General features: G+C 42.0%; 1 protein-coding gene across 11 annotated transcripts in view; it reads right to left on the bottom strand.

Moving 5' to 3' along the window:
• The window catches only part of BEST3 (bestrophin 3), a 53,965-nt gene that overhangs the window by 26,293 nt on the left and 8,223 nt on the right, over positions 1-19,449 (bottom strand). For all 11 annotated transcript variants that reach the window (XM_043887388.1, XM_043887398.1, XM_043887408.1 and 8 more), the window contains 5 exons: positions 9,361-9,515; positions 7,311-7,388; positions 7,049-7,201; positions 3,325-3,405; positions 1,509-1,660 (listed from right to left, as the gene is read on the bottom strand). In XM_043887388.1, the coding sequence (XP_043743323.1) occupies positions 1,509-1,660; positions 3,325-3,405; positions 7,049-7,201; positions 7,311-7,388; positions 9,361-9,515 (619 nt within the window). The remainder of the gene's footprint in view (positions 1-1,508; positions 1,661-3,324; positions 3,406-7,048; positions 7,202-7,310; positions 7,389-9,360; positions 9,516-19,449) is intronic.

Below are 19,449 nucleotides of genomic sequence, written 5' to 3'. Positions count from 1 at the left end.
TTGCCATGTATAACTTCCTTATTCCTGCTCCCTTCTGCCTATAAAAGGCTTTCATTTGTATAGTTCTGTGGAGCTCCTTTGTCTTTGCTAGGTTGGATGCTGCCCAATTCAAGAACCGGTGAATGAAGCAATAAGACCTTTAAAATTTACTCAGTTGGATGCAAACATAGAAAACAGACTTGTGGACACACAGGATGGGATGAATTGAGAGCATAGCATGGAAACATACTCATTATCATATGTAAGATAGATCACTAATGTGAAATTTCTATAAAACACAGGGAGCTCAATGTACTCTGTGGCAACCTAGAGGGGTGGATGGGGTGGGGAATAGGGGGAGGTTCAAGAGAGAGTGGACATATGTATACCTATGGCTGATTCATGTTGATGCATGGCAGAAACCAACACAATATTGTAAAGCAACTATCCTCCAATTAAAAATAAATACATTTTTAAAAAGCTAAAGGAGGGAATTTCAAAAAAATTTACCCAGTTGAATTTTGCTTTTTAACAGTAGCAAAAGAGAAGGGCTGAACAGTGTGAGAGGGAGAGAAAGAGGGTCACAGGTGGCAACTTTAGACACGTTCTCACTTCATAAATCTGCCTAGAGCTGGCCTCAGGGAAAAATGAACTACAGTTTTGCCAAAAATTATAAGAAAAATTCTGTAAAAGTTTTTCCTTTTTCTATAATTTTTTGGAGGGGTTCTTTTTACTTTTCTAAATTTGTCCACATTCTTCTTTTTAAGTTACTTGGAAACCATGGCATCTGCCTTCAGCAAATACACCTAAACTTCCTCCACATTCACACATTTCTGCAAAATCAAATACATGATCAGATTTAATAAAATTATTCAAGAACTGCACATGATTTACTGCAGGCCTCAGCCCATTTATTTAAAGCTCACAGTACATATGGACAGATTGTTATGTTCAAACCACTGAACAGAGACTGGCTTGTACACTAAACAAGTCAGTTTGATCAAAGCATAATCTTTGAGGAAACTTTTTTGATAAAATTTACCTTAAGGCTTACTTGTCTCAAAATAGTCTAGCACAGTGCCTACACATGGTATATGCTCAATAAATACTTTTTAAAATGCATTTCATTATGACGGTCATAATTAAATAATAAATAACAATATAATTAAATAACTACTCCAAGTTGGAAGGAAAAGAAAAAAAAAAGATAGTTTCACAACTATTAGAAAAATTTGCTGTGGTATAAAAGCAAGGTGAAATGCAAATTACCCCCAAATACACACACACACACACACACACACACACACACACACACACACACTCCATATTTAAACCAGAAACTACAGTCATTTTAATTTCTCACTCTCTTGGACATATTGATTATGTCTGAAAATTTGAAAAGGCTACCATTCTGGGATATTAATAATTGAGAGTTCTTATGAAAGTAACTTCAGGACCACAGTATAAAAAGATCAGCATGGTGACTTACTTATTTTCTAAATGTTGGTGAGTTTTAGAAATGCACTTACCCCATTTGGACGGTTGACCCCAGAAACGAGGGTATGCAGTAGTCAGCAGCAGCCAGTGTGTATGGTGGACGAGCAGCAGAATCATCCCAGTAAATATCCTTCTTCATTTTGGGTAAGCTCATGTGCATTTCATCCACAGCCAAAAGAGAGACCTAAAATCATCAGTATAGTGTTAGAATAATTCTGATGTGAATTCATGAAGAAAGAATAAGTTCCAGTGGGTGAATGAAGTTTGGAATAGGACAGAGCACAGTGTGAATGAGTGACTATATAAATGTCCACAGTTTATATTTGCTACAACTAGAGCTGCTATAGAGAGTTGTATATGTGGTTCACTCGGCAGTGGGGGTAAGTGGGGCCATAAAGCTGCCCAGACTAGATTCATCAAGCCACATACCCCAGCGTGGAGCACATCTTATCTGGATGCAGGAGAGACACCTTTTTATTCTTTGCTCAAAATTATCTAATTGTCTAGTGGGTATCCTGACAGCAACCACATAATCCCAGATATTACAGGAAGCTGAAGATTTCAATATACCATTTCACTGATTCCATAAGTACATTTATACTTGATATCACTTCTTATTTGCCATGAATTTTTTTGTTTGATTTTTTTAGAAAAATATATCGACAAATCTATACTGCTTGCGGTCATAATGGTCTTCTCCTCTTGACTTTGGCAAATTGATGCTTGAATAAACTATTAAACTTCTGGGAATCCAATTTTTACAGTGAGTGGTATAGGCGTTACAATTCCTCCTTAACAGGCTGACAATGTGATTATTGGGGGTCATACAGAGGTCATGATCTATGAGATGCACCAGGGTAATAGGGTGGGCTTCTGTCCTTGGAATATACATTCCGCCCATTGTCCCCATAGTGGGAGCTGTTTCAAGGATACAGTCTTGAGAGAGCAATGTGTTGTTGAGACCATCTGGACTGACTACATGACTGAACCCCAGTAAGGCTTCTATGTCAAAGTTTAGGATTCTGGCAGGTAGATGTGAAGGTCTATTCACCTTGTATCTCCCCAAGACAAGCCTCTTGAGTAAGTTCCCTAGCTTGTTAGAACTGTCACATTCCAACCTAACTTGGTCTGCCTTTTTTTTTGGTCCCCCCTTTCCCTCTGTGTACAGGGGCTAGCTTGTGAATCGACAGTTAAATGTTTGATACTGTTTAAGAGCTGAGTAAGGACTTGAAACAAATGGACAAGCTGAAGGCCTTTTCTTGGTTAGGTTTTCAGGAAAGAGAATCATTGGAGGGGAATCGTGCCTAAAATAAAAATTCTCCCATGCTACCTCTTCATGAATAAGTTCTCCGGAATAATGCTTCAGTGTAAAAGCCCTGGGGTCCATCTGGTACCATTGAGGGAGATTTTGAGACACAGGCTGGCCTGCCCCACATTCTCAGTGTCCAGATGCTGGACATCTGACTGTAGGGATCTACAAGATGTGCATTTTGGAATTCACATTGTGTTATGACTGCCACTTTATGTCACTGTTAATCTTTTCAGGTGGCAATCAGAAACAAATTAAAAATGTATTAAAATATTGGTCTGTACTGAGATGGAAGAGGCTATGTAAAGCTAACAAAGAAACTTACAAAGAAAACTGGCTTAACGTTCTATTGAAAAGGGATGGAATTTCACTGGAACTGAGATCCAGTGAGGTTTGTAAGGTTCCAAAAGAACCTGGAAGCAACATACTGAACAGCCACACCTCTTTCGTTTGTGGCTAAAGCTCCCAACTTCAGAGGCCTGCGTTCAGAGTCTGTTTAGATTATTAATGGTTGTAAAGGAAAGAAAAGCTTCTCCAACCTGCAGATTTCTGTCAATGCACCAGTTAGTTTCAAAATCATCATCATCTTCTCCAAAAGGATTGATAAGCTGCTCAGCTACCTGCAATTGAGAACATAGAATGAGTCTGCCATGATGCTTGTGAAGACTAAGAGCGGAGTTTGGAGAGGATTCCTGTTTCACTCTCTGATTTCTTTTGTCACCTTTCACAGCAGGAAGCCTAGAGCAGAGTGGGAGTGGGCTGGTAAACACACAGGTAATTATCAGTCAGCAAGACTGAACTCTCAGACCGCCAATCGTCCACCTGCGTGGGCCTGCTCTTCAAAGGCTCTGTCTATTCAGCTGGTGACAGTGCAGGTCCCATCCAGGAGAAGCCATGGGCTGTTTAGGAACCAAAAGACTGATTCTCGGGTACAAATCAGCCAGCAAATATCGAAGGAGTTCTGACAATATGCTAGGCACTTCAAGGGGTGCAGAGCCTGTGCTCTGAAAGAATTTACAAAAGCCCAGGTGATGAGAGAAAACATAACTGTGGGCAAGGTTAAAGAGCAAAGAAAGACTTAAATCACAATTAAAGAAAATATTACAAGGAGATTTCACAGTAACTGGACATAACTACTGAGTGAGTCAGAGAGCAAGTAAGTCATAAAGCTGGACTTTTTCTTACTTAGTTTTAACTTAAAGGATTTACTGCAACTTACTTAGAAGTTACATAGGTTTTTATCATATATCTTCTAATAGTTGGTCAGCATTAGACGTTCTTACCATGCTCCTGAATTGAACAGCCTTCTTTTAAAAACAACTTTTTTTTTTTTACCGCACTGCATGCTGTGGGATCCTAGTTCTCAACCAGGGATCAAACCCATTCCATGCTCTGCAGTGGAAAGGCAGAGTCTTAACCACTGGACTGTCAGGGAAGCCCCTGGCTTCTCATCTTCTTGATGAGAGATTTATATGCCAAATGAGACTCACCTGTTTTTTTTTTTATTCATTCCCTTTGATTTTTTTATTATTTGGATGTGTGTGTGTGTGTGTGTGTGTGTGTGTGTGTGTGGTTTTACATTGGGCTTAAATGTGAAAAACTTACAAGTGTGTAAAAAAGAAGTACCATTGATTAGTTGGGTTCATAGATTCTGAGACTTCTTGGTAAAAAAGATCTATCTATATATTTTTTTAAGATTTAGCTCTAATCACTTAAAGCTGTTCTCAACATTGAGTGAACATCAAAATGATCTGAAAAGCTTTTAAAGAAAATTGATGGCTAGGTCCCTCCCTCAGAGATTCTGATTTAATGGGTGTGAAGCTGAGCCAGGCATCAGTAGTGAGCAGAGCTCCCAGGAGATTTTAATGTGTGGCCTTTGTTGAAAACCACTGATAGAGAAGGATACCCCCCTATTCTAAGGGACAGCCCTGGCCGGGCTGGTGCCTGGATCAGTCAGCTACACAGCAATATCCATGAAAGAGTTCGTCAATGCAAGTTCCAAGAGGTTGTCTACCCTTTCTTGCCTGGTGTGAGCATGCGTGCTAAGTCACAGTTATGCCTGACACTTTGTGACCCTATGGACTTTAGTCCCACACGTTCCTCTGCCCATGGGATTCTCTAGGCACGAATACAGGAGTAGGTTGCCATGCCCTTCTCCAGGGGAATCTTCCCAGCCCAGGGATTCCAACTTGGGAAGCCTATTTTTGCCTGGGGTTTTCTTTAAATAAAATGGCCGCTGGATGGGTCCTGAAAATACTTTTGTTACATCCAGAATTTCACTTTCTTGACATCAGGCCTGCATATAGCATTACAGTCTACCTTTAACTACCAAAATGATATCCATGATTTGGAATTGACTGTCACAAAGATAGCCTTTACTCACTTTGAGGCTCCGTTTCTAGCAAATAACTAAGTAATAGACTGTTCATAAGGTTAAGCTGGGTTTTCTACACTTCAATATTTATAAATATTAGAATGGTCAAGACAAAATAGCTGTTTAGAAATTGAGATGCAATCCACTGGATGGGAAAACTCCCTTCTCTCACAGTCGCCTATCTCTTAATGGAGCTAAGATTTTCTTTTCATATTTTGCATTCAAAAATATTTTATAAAGGAAAAGAATGTAAATATTTTATTTTGGGGGGGCCACTCTGCACAGCATGCAGGACCTTAGCTCCCTGACCAGGGATCAAACCCATGTCCCTTGCAGTGTAAGCGGCAATCTTAACCACTGAACCACCAGGGAAGTCCCAAGAATGTTAATATATTAGAGAGCACTTCAAAAGGCAGGAACTGCTGACTGTTTCCTTCCAGCCTGGCTGACCACTTCACATGCCCACAAAGTGAAGAATAAAAAGCTCAGCACAACTCAGGCAAAAGGACAATAGAAGACCAGAATGATTGAGGATTGAGTGTTTGGGCCAATTGTGATTTTCTGTTTAAAAAGTTAGAATGTACTTTTTCTCTAATGAGAAATGAGAGCTGTTAGTTTCTCTTGCTCTTCGTCTTAAATGGGTAAAAATAATCGAGTCTCTGTCATCTGGTTAAAAATGTTTTTGCCATTTGGAAAGGAAATGCCTTTACTCTTTGGAGGGTAACTTGAAATGCCAACATATTTATTTTTTTCCTGGTTAAGATTCAAACCAATGAAAGTAAAGGCGTCTGCAGAGAAAAGGCTGCAACAACTTGGAAGACCTGGATGTGCATGTCGACACGTGTTTTTTTGGAAGGTCAGACATTTGGAATTCTACTTTATTAATGTTACCTTCAAACTGTCCTTAGATTTCAGTTACCTTAAAGAAGGCATAATCTTTGATCTTTTCTGTCACTTACTAAAGAGAGGGAAGAATCAGGTTTCTGATATTGTTACATACATTGGGGTGGAAGAGAGATGGTGGTGGGAACAAGTAAAATTTAATGCTGATGATTGGACTTGTTCTTTTCATTGCTCTGACCTGCTTTTAATTTCCTGGCAAACCAAATGTTGTCATTAATCCTGGTGTTTCTGGTTTTGATTCCGATGAATTCCTTCGAGTCTCAGTTCTGGTTTTAAAAATGGAATGCATTTAATGTCGTGGGGCAGCTAGTGGGATTTCAGGGAATAGAAACTAACTATTTAGAGTTGAGCAGAGCCAAGATGGTTTAGTCACTCAATCGTGTCTGATTCTTTTCAAGCCATTGACTGTATAGCCTTCCAGGCTCCTCTGTCCATGGGATTTCCCAGGCATGAATACTGGAGTGGGGTGCCATTCCCTTCTCCAGGGGATCTTCCTGACCCAGAGACTAAACCCACATCTCCTGCATTGCAGGTAGATTCTTTATCACTGAGCCACCTGGGAAGCCCAGAACCAAGATAATAATATAATAATCATGCTTAAGTCTGAGATACAAGACTTCTTATTTACTTTCTTTTACTCTGCCTAGTCGCTTGTTGTGGTATAAAATATCAATGCAGGTACACTTAATACTTTAATTACATTATCGTAATCCTAATGGGAGCACACAAAGACTTAACACAATCAATGGCCGTAAAAGAGTAACGTCTTTGCATAAATGAGCTGCTTCAGATCTCTGCAGTACAGTACTCACCACATCCCTGCCACTGGAACTCCCAGTTGAAAAATAGTAACATCTCAGCTATTAAATGTTAAATCTACCTTGGAGTCACTCATGAACGAATGATTCAGTAATGGATCAGTGTGCAGAGTTTGGAACAGGACCTAGATTGTAGAGAGGGTCTCAGGCACAGAGACTGTTGGCTACCTTGAGCCATCCTGCATAGAAGAAGAACTGTAGGAGAGTGAAGATTGGAATGTAAAGATCTAAGTCATGCCCCGCATAGCCTTTGGTGGGATCCAGAAACTGGCGTCCGATCAGGCAGGCAAAGAAGAAGGTGTAGACAGCCAGCGTGACCACCTGAAACAGAGAGAAAGCCTGCTGAGAGCACAGCCCTGGCTGCCCCGAGAGAGCCAGCATGCCAAAGTGGGCAATGGGAAGAAAAAACCACGTGCCAAGCATTTGATACCTGGGTGTAAACCAGCGGAATCCCGACCCAGTCATAACCAAATAAGAGGCTGCACCAGGAGCGAAATCGGTTCATTTCCTAAGCCAGAAATAGAGAAAACATGATTTACTAAGATGAAGGGTGCAGTAAATAACATTTACTGGGATTCAGAATATGGCTGTGGCTTTTAGAAATACACCTATAAAATAATGATCACGACTTCAAAAGAACTAGAAATTGGTTCTGAAGTCCACTCCAAAAGGAAAATTTTGAAAATGACAAGCTATTGACATCATTCAATGATGTGCAAAAGGAATAAGTACAGTTGTACAGTTTAAAAAAATATTAAGATAAATCAGGATGGTATAGAAATATCCCCTACTCTATTGAATTCATAATTTCCCACACTATATATATATATAGGCCCAAAGGGGTGGTAGAAATGCAGTAGTTAATATCTTAAACAATCATTTCTAAATTATGTAGAGAGCAGATTATTTTTTGTTTCCTCTATCTCTTTTGAAAACACGCTTACTGAAGATCTTAGGAAAAAGCCTAAATACATCCTATGCCTTTCCCAACGAAAGAAGACTCTAGAATACTTCTATTGACAGAAAATCTATCTCTGTTAAAGCAGAAAGGACTGAGATCCATTGATTTCTTTTTTCTCTACTGAACACAAGTTATTATTTAAGACTGAGAAAGAGTATATGCTAATTTGGGAGCTATTTTAAAATCATTCACTTCTTTTAGCCTAATGAAGGCAGGAGACTGTCATGGCACAAATCTATCTAGCCCATCTATAAATTTGTTTCTCAAATGCATTCAGGATTATTTCATTTAATGAAAACACAGTTTTGTTTCCTGGGTCATCTGGAAAGCTGACTAACTTTGCAAAGTCACTTCAGTCATGTCCGACTCTTAGTGAACTGGCGGACTGTAGCCTACCAGGCTCCTTTGTCCATGGGTTTCTCCAGGCAAAAATATTGGAGTGGGTTGCCATTTCCTCCTCCAGGGGATTAACTTTGGGATATTCCAATTTTGGGGAACTTACTGGGGATTTGGGTCCAGGATCCTGGAATTAGGGATGGCAAATATGCCTCTTGGGTGCCAGAACCTTCTGAGCCCTTTGCAGACATTGCTGATCAATCAAGGAACACTGTCTTATAGAGCCTATTACAAAGCCTGTGTGTGTTAGTCACTCAGTTCTGTCCTGTTCTTTTCAATCCCGTGGACTGAAGCCCTCTAGGCTCCTCCATCCATGAAATTCTTCAGGTAAGAATACTGGAGTGGTTTCCATTTTCTTACTCCAGGGGATCATCCTGACCCAGGGACTGAACCTGAATCTCCTGCATTGCAGGTGTATTCTTTACACATTCTTTACGTCTGAGCCACCAGGGAAGCCTATTATAAAGCCTTCAGTTCAGTTCAGTTGCTCAGTCGAGTCTGACTTTTTGCGACCCCATGGACTGCCACATGCCAGGCCTCCCTGTCCATCACCAACTCCTGGAATTTATTCAAACTCAAGTCCACTGACTCGGTGATGCCATCCAATCATCTCATCCTCTGTCATCGCCTTCTCCTCCTACCTTCAATCTTTCCCAGCATCAGGGTCTTTTCAAATGAGTCAGTTCTTCACATCAGGTGGCCAAAGTACTGGAGTTTCAGCTTCAGCATCAGTCCTTCCAATGCATATTCAGGACTGATTTCCTTTAGGATGGACTGGTTGGATCTCCTTGTAGTCCAAGGGACTCTCAAGAGTCTTCTCCAAAACCATAGTTCAAAGTTGGCTTTATAATGAGTGATGAAAAAGTTGGCTTAAAACTCAACATTCATTACAAAGCCTACTTCTGCTTAAAACAGCCTCTAAGCAACCACCTCCAATCAACCTCAGTTAAAACTGTGTTATATTCTCCTCCTGCATTTGAGGGTTCTAATCCTAGCCCAGTCTTTCTGGTTCCTTTGGAACCAGGATTGAACAAAGCGGACTCGTCCAGGTCCAGTCTTTTACATCCAAGTCCCTGTTGGTATCTGATTCTTATCTTTTAACTGATGTTTGCAATGTACTTACAGTCATCAGTGATTGAAGATCAACACTGTCTCTGATTCTACCTTCCTTCCGGGCTTTAGCTGCGAGATTTCCAAACCAGATGAATGGAACCCAGTATTTCAGATGAGGAGATTTGAGGTGGTCAAATAATTTTCTTTCATCTGCTGTCATAAAACCTTTACACAAAATAAAGAGATAGGTTATACAGACTTGATTTAGCTTTAATATCTCTCTTAGTTGCTCAGGAGTGTCCTACTCTTTGTGACCCCATGGACTGTAGCCCACCAGGCTCCTCTGTCCATGGAATTCTCCAGGCAAGAATACCAGAGTGGGTTGCCTCTCCAGGGCATCTTCCTGACCCAGGGATTAAACTGGCATCTCTTATGTCTCCTGCATTGCAGGTGGATTCTTTACCATCTAAGCCACCAGGGAAGCCCCTTAACATTAATATATTACCCTAAATATTTCAGTGTCTACTATGTGAGCATAGAATGGGGGATATTCAAGAAATAAAAAATAATGCGGTTCCTGTCTCAAGTAGTTTTTACTTGTATTAGAAAAAAAGAGTATTTACCTCTGTAGGGACTGCTTACATGCATTGCCTTATATACTGATATATAACTGTGTGTGTGTGTGTGTGTGTGTGTGTGTGTGTGTGTGTGTGTGTGTGATTGCAGGGCCAATAGGAAGCAAGGTGACATTAAATGTGGACTAGGACATCAGGGGAATGTCTCTTCTTTAGGGTTTGGTAAAACTGAGAACAAGAATACTTAGAACTGTTCAGATTAAAAGAATAAAAGGTGATAATGTATACAAAGCACTTAGTGTTTTGCCCAACAGGTGAATCACATGACTTTTCCTCCTGATGCTTCTTTTCAAATACCTAATTAACCAGGTTCTCTTCTGAGAAGCCTTCCTCGATTCCTTCCACCTCTCCCTTCAAATCACCAAGGGGCTCTCTCTTGCCTCGTGTTATGGTTGTGTTAGACACAAATGTTTCCCCCGATAAGACCCTTAGGGAGGGCAAAACACATATTATCTTCACAGTCCCCACAGCATTTTGTATATACTTTAAAAGCATTTCTTTGATTTTGTGTGTCTCCATGTGTGTATGTGTGTATGTATGTATGTGTGTGCATAACACAATTTGCTTCAGCTTTCGGTGACTTCTCTGAGCCTCAGTTTTCTCATGTGTAAAAGAGAGATAATAATGTCTACTTCACAAGGATGTTGTAGGAGTACCTGAGATGAGGAACATATGTCAAGAGGTTAACATAACACTTTGCACATAAATAACACTCAGTAAGTGCTAGCACATAATATGTTATGTGAAAGTTTACTCATCCTCCACCGCCTGCATACCGAGAGAAGAGACTTGAATAATAGGAGAGGAATAATAAGGTAGCAGGTTTATTTATTAACAAACATTTATGGAGTGTCTACTATGTAAAAAGCTTTGTTCATATAAATATGTGCTTCAAAAGCTTACTGTTTACACTTGACCTTTTATTTTTTTTTAATTCAATTGAGTAGTTCAGTTAGCACAAAAATCCTAACAGGCTAAAAAAATATTAATGGGGAAAGTAAGTTTCATTTTCCCAACCAACCAGTTTCCCTCCCCGAAGGAAATCACTGCAACCAGGTTATTGTGTATATTTCCGGAGAAGTATCACAGATTTCATATAGGCCAAATTTTTAAAAACACAAACGACTTTATACTCCATACATGTCTGCCATTTGCTTCTTTGTTTCAAGTTATATCTTGGAGATTTTTTTGTTAAGATGTGGAGAGCAGAATCATTCTTTTTAATGGCTGCATTCTAGTTAGCTTCGTACAATATTTTACACAACTAGTCTTCTTTTGAACAGAGTTTTAAGTTGTTTTCACAAAGCACCGGGCTGAGGTCCCTGCGCTGCATGGCAACTTCCCACTAGCTATCAATTTTACACGTGTAGTACATATGTCAATGCTGCTCTCTCAATTCATCCCAACCTCTCCTTCCTACCTGTGTCCATAAGACCATTAGGGCAAGATTGCTGACCCAGTGTTGCACCTTACAGTCACATGTGCCTTTGCCTTAGCTCAAATGCCTTTTAGAAAATACCAGTGCCTTTGCCTTATCCCCAGGGGTCTTGATTCAATTGGTCTAGAGTAAGGTCCAGGGGTAAGCAAGCTTTTAAATCTTCCTGGGTGATCTAACGAATTGGGTCGCGGCGGTTGCATATTTACAAATCTCTGCAGGAAATTCTGAACCACAGCGATGCTTGGAAAATCACTGCGTCACTGAATGAAGATTCTGTTAACTCAGTTTGAAATAAACAGAGTAACAATTACAAGGTGAATATTTACCAACAAGAGACTGGTTTTAGATAATACTCAGGTTATTTACATTAGCTTTGAAAAGGTCTGCCCACGCCAGGGGAACTGAACTCTCTCTGGTGGACAAAAATAAGAATGAGCCCAAGAATTCTTGTCTTATTCCTCAGTGCATTTCAAAGTTGTTACATGATCTAGATAATCCATTTGGGTTTTTGTTTTAAAAGACTTGCAGGGTATGATTAAATCTAATGATAAGAAGTCAATAGATGAACTTGACCTGTCTTGGCTCTGTGCTTAAAGACCTACTGCAACCTTTCACCCTTTCCCTGGAAGCCTGTTCTCAGACATTTCATATCAATTGTCTAACAGTTACAGTCCTGGGATTTATAATGCAATTGCCAAAAATGACCGCATTTGTATACTTGGCTGAAATCTCTGTCATTTGACCAAAGAATAACTTTACCTCTGGTTATTTTTTATTCAGGAGTATGGATCAAATTGTGCTGGCAAGTCCTTTCTTGGCTTCTTAGCAGAAAGCAAATGTGCAGAGTGAGGAATTATTTAATGCAAACACTAAAGCAAGAGTTAGGTACCCCCCTCCCCCCATTCCTATCGTGTAGCAAACCCATTGGTTGAAAAGGGACACGTAAAGTTAGGAAAGCAGGGGGTTTTAAATGTTCAGTCCCAATTTACTGAGTACTTTGCTAGGTGCTGTGAAAAATAAACCAGACACTAATGTGTCCTCCAAGAGTATACAGGCAGAATAATTTTTATTATTTCCTTCAGGGTTACACGTCTTATACAAAGTAACCCTATCTTTGGAAATTGAGTTACTGGTCCCTTGAAAGAAAAGTCTAGATTGTTAGTGAAATCAATTCAGAGAGCATTTGTTATTAAATGGAATGCTATCCTCATCAGTGCTACAGACCATTTTAACCAGAGATCAATGATATTTTCAGAATGTGGTCATTATCCTCGTCTCTAAGGCTATGTTCACCACAGGTATCGATTTGCTGCAGTTTGGCAATATCATCAGTTGGCTGATCCTCATGTTACCCTGTTTCCTTCACATATCTATCTTCATGCCACATTTCCTCAGACCCTATCCACACTCCTAACATTGCTATTTTATCTTGCTATTGCATCTGGCTTGAATTTCTCTTGCTATCTCTTTTCCTTCTGGTTTTCTGGCTAGTTGAGCTCCGCTCAGCAATTTTCATATTGCTCATACCAAAGAATACTTTTCAATATTTCAAATTAGAGTAAAAAAAAATATATATATATATATATATGGATATGTAATTATGCATACACACAGGGGCTTCCCAGGTGGCGCTAGTGGTAAAGAACCCACCTGCCAATGCAGGTAGACAGAAGAGACATGAGTTTGATCTCTGGGGGGGAAGATCCCCTGGAGGAGGGCATGTCAACCCACTCCAGTATTCTTGCTTGAAGAATCCCTTGGACAGAGGAGCCTGGCGGGCTATAGTCCATAGGACACAACTGAAGTGACTTAGCACGCATGCATGCACACACACACACACACATTTGTATTTTCTTGTGACTTGAATTGCTGCTTGATGGAGTAGGGTCTGCTACTTTAAGGCAAAATTTTATTGCTTTAAAAAACCAAAGGACCAATGAAGTCCATTAATCAACAATATTCCAGCAATTGCAGATTTGGTTGCAGCTGAGACAGATGTCTTTTGCCTTTAAAGCAGAGATGCCCGTGAGGCTCTATTAAGAGAAGAGCTAAGAGCTCTGCTTCTCAAAACTTTTAGCAGGGTTTATTGCCAATTGTTTCTGAAAGAGTAACTTGTGCATTCAGCATCTCAGCTGTTCTCAGAGAGGTGACTTCTTCGGAAGCATTGCAATGAGCCTGATTCATTTTCCTCTGTGTACTTTCCAAATGAATGGAATGAAGCCACCAGATTCAGCTGCAGCTGTTCTTTAAATTCAATGGTAGAAGTTCAGAAATCCCTGTCAACTGGGAAAACCAAGAGAAGGCAAAATGCGACTGAGAGAGAGATGCAACCTCAGTGTGAAGGCATTGTGGAAGGTAGTATTCAGACATATTTTTTTTTTCTCTATGAACCACAGAAAGAACGATATCCTAAAACAATTATTGGCTTTTCTGCATGAGGTGCCCCTTGATTTTTCTGCTCTGTTCCATTCCATTCCATAAAAATGCTGGCTCCAAGCCATTAAAATGATTTAAGAACCCAAGAATAAGCTACAACCCACAATTTGAAAAGCTTGAGATAGGATATGGTCGAGTAAAGTCAGTTTCTGGGGTAGCAATGCTGAACACAGACAGAAACTCCTCTATTTTCCTAATGTGAGCAAAACATCTCCAGTCAGCCATACCTGTCTCTAAATTAGTATCCCATTTGGTAGCTCACTGCCTTCTACACATGACTCACTGGAAATACCATTCACAAAATCAGTGCTCTTAACTCCTCGCCTGTCCAGGTGGCCCAGAATTCCATTTGCGCTGGGTAAATAGATCTGAGACAATTTGCAGATAAAGTTGGAGGAGTCAATAGATGTGCTCTGGTGCAAGACTTTGCTGCACATTAGAATGGCCTTGGGAGCTTTTAAAACTCCCAGTGCCCAGGTCACACCGTGTACCTATTGAATGTTACTGTCTGGGGATGTGAGCCAGGCATCGGTATTTCTAAAAGATCCCTAGTGATTTTATCTTATAACAAAGTTTGAGAACAACTGCATCTCATGCAGAATCACACAGCAAGCTGGACATTTTAGCATCCTTGCTCTGGGTCAAACATAGTGCTTCTGGAGAGCTTGTTTAGAAGTGGATTTCTGGGTCCCAAGCCCCAGAGAGTCAGATTCATAGGCTGTCTGGGAAGCTGTAATTTAAATAAGCACCCTTGATAATTCATTGAATGTCGTGATCTATGGTCATCCTTTGAGAGGCATTGATTGATGAGCCTTGATTTAACTCCTAAAACAGAGCTGTGAAAAGTGAAAAGTCGCTCAGTCGTGTCTGACTCTTTGCGATCCCATGGACTGTATAGTTCCTACAGGAATTCTCCAAGTCAGAAAACTGGAGTGAGTAGCCTTTCTCTTCTCCAGGGGATCTTCCCAACCCAGGTCTCCTACATTGCAGGCCAATTCTCTACCAGCTGAGCCACAAGGGAAGCCCAAACGGAGCTGTGGGAACCTTCAGACACTGAGCTGAGACTGCCCATCCATGGCAGTTAATTCAAGGATGTGTGGTCTTTCTGGCCCATGTACATCCAGTGTGCACAGGTGAGTCAAGTTTCACTCACAAGATGACATTCAGTCTGTTCTGGGCTCATCATGTGAGGCTATAGGCGTAACTGACTCAGACTGTTAAAGTTCGGCCAACAGAGTGAAAACTGGCACAGCCGTGAATACCACTGTCCCCTTGATCATGTCTCCTGTAGCACAGAACAGTGGGAAATTTCAGAGAGACCAGGGAGCCCCAGCACCACAGAATGCATCCAGATAATGTGAACAGCAGACCACAGGGCAGAAAGTCAATATTATACAGAATCTATTCTGTTTTACTTAGTGGGAGAAGATCACAGATTAAATGATCTAAGTGTGGGGCTGGCCTTCCAGTCAGTGTATCTAGAGTTAGAACTTTTATCTCAACAGCCATTTGATAATTGGGAGCTTACTCAATTGTATTTATGCCTGTTAACTATATGTGTCGCTAAAAATTCTGATGCGATGTCCACAGGCTCTCTCTCATCAGAGCAGAAGCTCAAGGAACTTCACATTAAGATTCCAGGCCTTTGAGAAAACAAAAGTGCCCTTTCCCTAAATTTTACTGTCTTTTAACCACTCTTACAGGCTACAATGCACAGAAGGAAACTTATCCAGAGAAACAGAAATGCAATGCAGTGATGTCAATTTCAACTGTAAATATATTTGTGCTTCTTTCTGAAAATGATTCATAGAAGAAAAGATTTGTAGCAATCTTTACTGACGGTTGAGGACAGGGACCACACCCACACTTGCTTTCAGCTGCGTTCCAGTGCTCAGCACAATGCCTGGCATACGGTCTGTGTGTGCATGCTAGTAGCTTCAGTTGTGGCTGACTCTTTGTGACCCTGCGGACAGTAGCCTGCCAGACTGCTCAGACCATGGAATTCTCCAGGCAAGAATACTGGAGTGGGTTTCCATGCCCTTCGCCAGGGGATCTTCCCGACCCAGGGATTGACGCCGCATCTCCTTCTTGCATTGCCAGGCGGGTTCTTTACCAATAGTGCCACCTGGGAAGCCCCAGTATACTGTATCCACTCAATAAATCTTTGTTAAATGAGCAAACGCATGACAGATTTAGCAAACAGATTTCGTACTGTTTCTTTTAGAAGAATGTATACCATTTCCCTTTACCTATTTTTGTGCTTCTGGTGAGGAATTATGAAGGGAAATGTTTTCTTCTCCTGGTCACTGTGAAACTCCAGATAAAATATTTTGATTCCGTCTCACCATAACATAAACGCAATTAAGGCCATCACTTAAATTGGCAAAGATCTGGAACTGAGCCACTGACTCAACTTGGAATGAGTGACATCTTCCAAGGCAGGTGATTTAAGTGACTGGAATTTTCCAGGGTAGGTTTGTAGCCAAGAGGGAAAATAACAGAGGCTCCTGGGTTGCAGCTCCTCTGGCAAATAAATGTTTGAAAATGGACCAGTGCGGGGAACTTTCAGCATAATAAACACTTTTTTTGCATTCGATTGCTGTATTTCTATTTTCATGGGAGCGTAAAGAACTTTTAATTTATAATCTGGGAAATGTAACCTGTAACATCAAAGTTTATGTACTTCCCAGAATAATGATTCTTCTAACTTCCTGGAATAATGTAACTTGAGTGTCCAACTTAACAGCAAGGAATGTGCAGGGACCAGCAGGTGAATGACCGAGTCCACAAGTGTGGAGCCCCTGGTTGGGGTCTTAGGGTAATATTTCCAGAATTTGCCAAGCTCCTCGGCAGCCACTGGCATAGGTCATCCTGTTTGTCGTGAGTTACGCCATCCTGTTTGTCATGAGACATTCTATCCCTAACTTGCCAGCTCCCAGCTCCATATGAGACAAGGTGGAGACCCAAAAGACCCCCAACTAATGACCACCCCTTTCCATAGGAATTTTCTTTGTCCTGAGGCCATAAAAACTGGCCACAAGCCCATGTAAGAGGTCTGCTCTCCCTCAAGCTGGCGCGCTCTTCTAACGGCATCTTTCACTCTGCTCTCCCTTGAGTCAGCTCTTCCTGCTCCGTCAGGAAGTCAGCCTGCTGTCTTTGCAGTGCCCCTTACTACCTCAGTCCTTTGTTCTCAACAAACTCTCTCTTCTAAAATACTCTGCGTCTGGAAATTCTTTTCCAACCTGTGCTCAGACTGCTTCAACCACCAGCTCTAGTCAAGCAATTGCCAGATGCTTCAGAAGAAAATGCTGCTCTTCATTCTCTCCACCCCTCCCTCCTTTTCTCCTGCTAGTCCTGAATCTTTGTGACAGGGACCCTCTCTGAAGCCAGACAAAGCGGGTGGAAGGAAACTGCCATTGCCCTCAAGTTCACTCTCAGAGTGCGATCCAGAGACGCCCCCTTGCCTTGAAGTCTCCAGAAGCTTGTTAAACATGCTCATTCCTAGACCCCACAGACTGAATTGCTAGGGGTGGTATCTTAGGACCTACAGTTTTAGCAATACTGATCTAAGTTTGAGAAGATTTACTTCCCTGATAGGTGGCTTTATGTGGGGAAGTCCACTGAGGTTTTTGTGCCCCCAACATTGCCCCCCTGCTTTGTCCCCTCCCCTTAGGGGGCCCCTGTTTCTACGACCAGCCCTCTCTGCCCTCAGGCAGAGCAGGTGCCCTGGCTCTGGGCTCGGGGCATCTGCCAGACATTTTCCGCCATGCCTGAACTTCCTGTTCTTCCCAGAAATGTTGGCACAGGCCAAGGACAGGCAGAGAGGAGGAGACATGTGCCCGGTTGGGGGTGCCTGGAAGCCAACGCCACGTGCAGACTGAGCCAGGCCTCTCTGTTAAAGAAGGCCGGTGCCACCAACAGACAGAGAGGCTGCCCTCCGACGCGGGTGGCAGTGGGGCAGCCCGGAAGGACCCTGTCTCTGAAGCATGTGCCCCAGCTTGGAAGGCAGAGGCTTGAGCCTTTGCCCCACCACGTAATACATAAACCTGGTGTTCCTGTGGGCACATGCGGATCCACCACCCCTTTTTCTGCCTTTTGAGAAAACACTTATGAGTGAAAAAGAGCAGTAGAGACCTCTGCTGCTGCTGCTAAGTCGCTTCAGTCGTGTCCGACTCTGTGCGACCCCATAGACGGCAGCCCACCAGGCTCCACCGTCCCTGGGATTCTCCAGGCAAGAACACTGGAGTGGGTTGCCATTTCCCTCTCCAATGCATGAAAGTGAAAAGTGAAAGTGAAGTTGCTCAGTCGTGTCCGACTCCTAGCGACTCCATGGGCTGCAGCCTACCAGGCTCCTCTGTCCATGGGACCTTCCAGGCAACAGTACAGGAGTGGGGTGCCATTGCCTTCTCCAGTAGAGACCTCTACACTGTCAGAATTAGTCATGACCCCAGAGTGCACTTGCAAAGGCTTTAGCCCCCCTCCTATCTCCCTCACTTCTCTTCCTCCTTCAGACTCTTCCCACAAACTGACCAAAAGCCCAAAGTGAGAATGATGCTTGTTGTGTCCAGGCAGGTCTAATTCAGGTCCCCTAGATCAGGGGTCCCCAGCCTCCGAGTGATGGACTGGTGCTGGCCTGTGGCCTGTTAGGAGCCGGACTGCACAGCAGGAGCTGAGCGGCAAGGGGGTGAGGGGAGCTTCATCTGTGTAGCGCCCCCATCGCTCGTGTGAGCCTAAGCTCTGCCCCCTGTCAGTTTCTGCACAATGGTGAGCTGTATAATTATTTCATTATATATCACAATGTAATAATCTTGGAAATAAAGTCAACAATAAATGTAATGAGCTTGAATCACCTCGAAGCACCCCCCATCCCATCAGTTCATGGAAAAATTATCTTCCATGAAACCGGTCCCTGGTGTCAAAAAGGTTGGGGATTGCCACCCTAGATGATGGCCTCTGAGCAAACTGCTGCCCAAAGCCACCCTACATCTCTGGAGCCTCTAGCATGGTCGAAACCTTGAATTCACCCTGTTTTTAAACTGTTACAGCTTTGTTTTTAGTAATGAATTAGTTGGTGAATGCCAAAGCTTTTTACCCCAGGGATGAGAAAAAGGATTAAAAAATAAGCATCTCAGAAAAGATTCAGAACTTCTCAAACTCCAGTGTATAAAAAAGCGGCACAAGAGCATGATTAATTGCAGATTTCCTAGGCCTTCCATGGTTCTGATTCAGTAGGTCTGAGGCAGGAGCCAGGAGTTTGCATTTTAAATAAACAAGTCAAGTTATTCAAGGTGTAAAGGGCCCATGGGCCTGCAGATCATACCTTGAGACATACTGGTTTAAATGCACATCAAGGAGCAAATGATTTCATATGCCCTTGGAATGGTTGGGGTGCCGGTGGTTGGAGAGAAAGAAATATTGGAATATTCTAAATGTCTTGGAAAGGGGGAGAGGGTGGATGCAAGTAACCAAAACAGGCATTTGTGTAAGTTTGATAATGAGTGAGCATTGGTGTTATGAAAAGTGCACCTAAAAGAAATGAATTCTCATCATTAAACATCATTCTCCCACTCATCGCACAATTTCTACTTGCCCCTCAGACCTGAGAACAACTCAGGCCTGCCTCGTTGAGCTCATGTCTGACTTGGGGTCC

The sequence above is a fragment of the Cervus elaphus genome, chromosome 3 (assembly GCF_910594005.1).
Source record: "Cervus elaphus chromosome 3, mCerEla1.1, whole genome shotgun sequence".
NCBI classification, from domain to species: Eukaryota; Metazoa; Chordata; class Mammalia; order Artiodactyla; family Cervidae; genus Cervus; species Cervus elaphus.
This window is presented reverse-complemented; position numbering and strand designations above follow the sequence as displayed.